This window comes from Ylistrum balloti, unplaced genomic scaffold (genome assembly GCF_031769215.1).
Source record: "Ylistrum balloti isolate Yb309-2 unplaced genomic scaffold, AGI_CSIRO_Ybal_v1 Utg370016, whole genome shotgun sequence".
NCBI lineage: Eukaryota > Metazoa > Mollusca > Bivalvia > Pectinida > Pectinidae > Ylistrum > Ylistrum balloti.
This window is the reverse complement of record NW_026782086.1, coordinates 630,895-636,894: the sequence shown is the minus strand read 5'-3', so window position 1 is coordinate 636,894 and position 6,000 is coordinate 630,895. Positions and strand designations below refer to the sequence as shown.

The 6,000-nt window shown below is 32.0% G+C and overlaps 1 protein-coding gene across 1 annotated transcript in view; it reads left to right on the top strand.

Annotated features, from left to right (window-relative positions):
* The first annotated feature begins 279 nt into the window (after positions 1-279).
* LOC132548502 (cleavage stimulation factor subunit 3-like) overlaps positions 280-6,000 on the top strand; it is a 62,073-nt gene continuing 56,352 nt past the window's right edge. The window contains exons 1-3 of the mRNA XM_060212367.1: positions 280-500; positions 2,450-2,551; positions 2,767-2,862. Coding sequence (XP_060068350.1) covers positions 453-500; positions 2,450-2,551; positions 2,767-2,862 — 246 coding nt within the window. The 5' untranslated portion in view covers positions 280-452. The remainder of the gene's footprint in view (positions 501-2,449; positions 2,552-2,766; positions 2,863-6,000) is intronic.

Here is a 6,000-nt window from a genome sequence, read left to right as displayed (position 1 = left end):
GATTGAATACGTGTATGAAACATCCATATTATTCCACGTGTATTTGTGGACATAAAAGATATTGTTTTGCCTTTTTCACGGTTTCGTTTCGATTTTCTTTCTTATCAGCAGTTATTATTTGATGTTAGAATATGTATTGTTTCCGTATTAAATTTCGAAAATTATGCAACCTATGTTAGTGACATGCAGCCTTTCACAGATTTTGCAGTTACCTCCCTCTAATCGTTGGCATGTATTGACCAATCGAAGTTGCCCATTAAACACCAAGGCGAAGCCATGTTTGCGTGTTGGAAGCGTGCACTGTGAGATGTAGCCAAGAAGATGACGTTTGCTGTCGCTCCTCTATTATCATGATGCCGCGACATTCATCTTACAATAAAACTGATAACACTGAAGGATAATTTTACTTGTATATTCAATATCTATTTTTCCCTTTCTTGTAACGCGTAAAAATGGCACAGACAGGATCGACTCAAACTACCGGGGTCTTGCCCCCCGAGGTAAGATAATTCGTAAATTTGCCGTTTAAAATGGACGTGTTCTGTTTGCCTATTTTGTTAAATTTGTTTACCTTTGTGATCTCAAGTGTGTTTGAGTTTTCATTTAAATGGAAGAATGCTGAATGTGGTATGAATTCGGAATGGCTGTGGTATACTCCGTTTTTTCTTAACAAGTACAACAGCTTGGCGTAACATAAGACCTGATAGACTGGCTAACGTTATACCCATTGAACATAAACGCTTTGAACATATGCACCTTAAAAGACTGTTGTCCCATTTGTTACCAAAAGGGGTTACTCTTGATCAACTAGTCATTGACTATGCTGCGTGTCGGAGGGGGTCGCGGGAGATAAACCATGAACTTTATCGAGTCCTTGACCGTAATGTTGTGTTATGGGAATAATGTGTATCATCGTAATCATGTGTATGCAAATTAACTCATCTAGACATTCATCTGTGGCTTTCCAAATTTAGGAAATGTTACATGGTTACTGTAGTCCCTCAACTAGATTTATTCTAGAACATCAGATTGAAAGGAGGTATTCACTGAAGTTATTACAATTTGTATAATGAAGTCACTTTATAAGAATCAAATACCGAAACCAACATCTAATGATTTTAGCAAGGTTAATATTTTCCATTAGTGTATAAACAGGTTGGTGAAATCTTGTGTTTGATAGTGCGAGAGGTGTCTGAAACTTTTATAGAATCTCTGGTCCAACATCTTCCCAAATCTAACCCACCAATTATTGAATGTTGCTAAATATAACTGATCAAATGCCTTTCAGAATGATGTATCAATGGATAAATCAACATCCATTACAATATTTTGACAGACCAAATTATGTTCATTGTCTACTGCAGCAAAGATGGCTGTTTCTTCATTGTTTATTTTTTTCAGATGAAAGAGAAACTGGAGACTGATCATTTTATGATTGTTCTGAGTGAAATATGCCTTTTTTGTGACGTTGATTAAAAGTAACACAAGGTTTTTACATAAATGCAATATTAAATTACAGTTACTTGCCACTTAGGCCAGGATATGAGAAAGTACAAACATTTTTATATACCTTTTTATACAGTATGTCATCGTCAACAAAGTCAGATGTGGCAAGAATACAAGTTTCTGTCATTATTATGAATTAATTAATCACAAAATAGAAAACAAGTTTAAAAATGCTTGACAATAGCAGTCTACTGTTTAGTAATATCATATTTAATTATCACACAAAGCTTTCAATTAGGTAGATCAGAGACGTATATAACACATATATTGTGTTATGTACGTCTCTGGGTAGATAAATCTGAACTCTAAATCAAGAGTAAATGTCTATGTGATAAGCCTGTTCATTTGAACATGTAAAATCTCTGAAATACTGCTTTAAATATATCACTTATGCCAAATCATGCATTATTTTCTATAATTTTGTGCTGTTGATCCACAAGAAACTTATTTCAATGAACTTTTGTCCAAAAATGAAAATTTTGAGTTATCCCCCCTGATACTCTAAAGTCTTCGACTTCTGTGCCAAAAGCCACCCATACATCAATCAAATGGGAATTATTTGTATTAATTTTGATTGTTTAAATAATAATTGAGAATTAGAGATAGTATATATTGGAAAAAGTAATAAACTCCTTTTTCTGTTTTGAATTAAATTAATATTAGATATTAACATTTATTACATGAACTTTATTTACAATATGTATGTTGAAAATATGTTAAAAATATATATTACAGATTTGAGGAAAGAAGTCATAAATAATTGTGTCCTAATTTGATAGAAAATATTAAAAATGACAATGTAAATGTGTGATGCATATTCATATCTTTATTAGTTTACAGATTATTGTATTTACTTTGATAGAGACAGTGGACAATTGTGCTTTTGATGTTTTCTCTGTAAAGACTAAATAATATGTATTCTCTTTCTTATACAAAATTTTAGCAACATGGATACATTCCTGACAAATTGAAGAAGGCTGAAAAACGGATAGAGGCCCATCCATATGACACAGAGGCGTGGAGTGTTCTGATCAGGGATGCTCAGGTAGCTACAGTCATTGTCAGAAATAAATACATGCAATGAAATATCTCTGAATTAAATTAAGGAAATATCTCATTTATATGAATAGTCCGTAATCAATTTCAAAATGTTGAAAGTTTGTTGTTTTGATTTGGAAGTGTATTTTAAACATGGCTTAGGATGTTGATTTAGAGTAAATCTTGAATTGAGGTGAAAATAGTTTTGTTTGATAATTACAGATGAAGACCATTGAAGTAGCAAGACAAGTGTATGAGCGACTTGTAACACAATTTGCCAATGCTGGGAAGTACTGGAGGATTTACATAGAACAGGAGGTTATATCAATTTACTTGTAGTCACATGATAGCAGTCTTTTCTCGTTATTCTGTTCTTAAAATCAGTTGAAAAATTGAACCAGAGGATTAAAATGGTCTCTGATCCTTAACGTCTTTGAACTTTTTGTGAAAAAAAATTATATTTTTTCTGAATATAAGAAAGAAAAAATTTGAAGATATCCTTGTGAACAGAAACAAGAAGTCTTTTGACCAGAACAGACTGCATAAATGTTTTTATTCTATTTTTGAATACAGAGTACCAATTTCATCAGTATGTTAAAAGTACCAGAAAAGTATTTATGTAAAATAATATGCAATGTTGTATACTTTGTGTATTGATATAAAGACACAGTAACAACTAGTGATATGCAATAGAAACGCCACAGTAATAACAGTGTTATGACATTAACATCAAATGGTCTTGCAGAAAGATGTAGCATCATGTAGCTGTGATGTTATTTCTGTTGTCATGGTGACATAAAATTTGGAAAAACCAAGCAGAGTTGTCAGCCTTGTTTATCTTGTTCTGTTTTTCCTCTGCGTTTTGTTGTTATTTTACCAGTGAGAGTCCGAGGGTGTGTGCTTGAGTGGACAACAAACAAAACTATGATTATGTCGTCACATTTCATCTAGAACTAACAAGTTTTGTGTGGAACTTAGTGTACTTGACATACCATAAACTTTATTTAGCATTTTAGATAACATAGTTGCAACATATTTTGACACAGAACACATAAAAATTCTCATTTGATCTGTATTAGATATCAACTGTTTGGTACTTTTTGACCCAGTCATCAGATGGTTGACTGGTGAAATCTCCCATTGTAAGTGACCTGTCATCTGTTTATCTTCATTTGTTGTTACAAGTTGCGATAGATGGGCTAGTTATGTTTATTTTTGAGACTGATTAGTAAAAGAAATGGCAGATAGGTTGGATTATTACAGGTATATTGTTGCTATTTCACAGAAATTTCCAGAATACCAGTAGAACCTTTCATATGCAGGTTTTATTAGAAGGTCTTGAGCAATCTCTAGCTGCTTATATAGAAATTAGGGACTCCCTAACAAAATCTAAAATAGCTGACAGGTGGCCATCTTGAATTTTGACATTTAACTATCATTTTTACTATTTCCCTACAACTGCTTGATGGATATTTCTGTATTTCATTAGGAGTTTCCCCTTTGTCTTTATTTGCGTATGAGGAAGACAGATTTTGACACTCTTAATAGTATGTACTTTTTCAAAATCTTTCAGTTTTGGGTCATATTTGAATAATAACAAAAGCTGACAGTGACATTTGAATATTGGTATTGCTAGTTGTGAAATTCACTGTGGTTTCCTTTCATGAATAATGCTACCATACTGTTACTTCACAAGTCTATAAAAGTCTGCTGTCTTTTAAAGTCTTGATACAGATGTCCAAAAAAACTTTGGATCCAACAATATTTCTCCATACATGTAGTTATATCGGAGTCATTTCCATAAGGAAACATTTTAATACAAGACATTGTATTGGTTTATTCATGATTTATTTTTCAAATACCTTTCAGTACACATGACAATTGTAGAATAGCAATGTTCAGCATTGTTTATCTGTCCTTTGTAAACATTGTTTTCAACCAAACTCTCTGAGTGTTGATAAGCCTAACACCATGTTTTTATAAATTTTTGTTCAAAAGCACTTGGAATTAACAAATTTGAAAGTTATTGCTTTGTTTTCTCAATTTAAATTTGCCTTGCAATCTCAGCTCTTGGTTATTAAACTTTTTCTTCAAAAACTTCACAGTTTTTTTAACATATTACAATAAATTTTGTTACCTGAACAGCATTATTTGACAAAACTTGGGGTGGAGTTATTTCCCTATGTGTTAATGTCTGGGTTATGACCGATCTTTTACACAGTTAATAGGCTTAATGGTCATTTTGATTTAATAGTTACCACAGTTATTTGTAAAATAAGAGTTTTCCAATCACATGTAAATCAGTCACATGATCCCGAAAGGATATTCTGATCATTTCCATATCCCATCCCCACAATTTCATACCCATGACTGCCCTTTCTTGATTCATTATGATTACATGTGCAGTTCTAATGGATTTTGAACCATTAAAGACATTGAAAACCTCACCTTAGTGTTCCAAGGTCAAGAGCAATGTTGTGGAATACATTGAACAATGGCAGTATGGCCATTTACAGACCAAACCTCTGGCTCTTACATTTCTATTTTCAATATGAAATCCAGTCAGTGTTACCATTTATTGGTATAAAATTGACAGGACAGGGAGCAGAAAATTTAATGTCTTTCATGTTCCTTTGTACACACATGACTATTGCATTTTACAAATATGAACAAAACAGTATTTTCCCCAATTGCATCTGTAAAAAGTAGTCTTATTTTTATACAGAAATTAACAGCAATGCATCACAAATCATTCATCACCTGTATTTATCCTTACCATTATGAAACTGTGAATAATTGAGTGTGTGTGGTGTCTCTGAAAATCAACACTAACATGAGGATTCTTTATTTCAGCTTTTTAGTCTACTGTTACTACTGTGGCAATTCAGTACGGGTATAACCTTGGTCATTAATCAAAACTTGTTGAAATGTTTCTATTTGTTAGAATTTTATCATGAGATTCATTCTAGAAGAATTTTAGTAATACATTTTGTGTGTATTCTTAAAACCAGTTTTAAAAAATCACATGATTGGTGCATTCTGAGGTAACTATTTTGATCATAAAAGCATATTTTTTTTTCATCTTTCACTTCCTTAATGTAAGAAAATTTCGTGCAATTTTAGGTCCAATGTTTACAATATGCTATATTCTAGAATGAACTCTCAAGATTTTGAGGATTTTTATCAACCAAAATGATCCTTGTTAAATTTGTCCAGGTTAAGTATATAATGGTAAGTAACTAAGTAAAAAATTGGGTTTATAACCTATTTATGCCATTAGTAGATATATATGCTGTGAATGGCTACTTGTCAAAGCAGTAATAAATAATGTTATCTTATATGAAATCTTATTTATTTTTGACTTGAGTTGATGTGTTTTAAACAACATTATAGACTATGTATGGTATGTGTGTGAATTATTGAAGGCTAATGTATCTCAAAGAATTTTTCACGGAC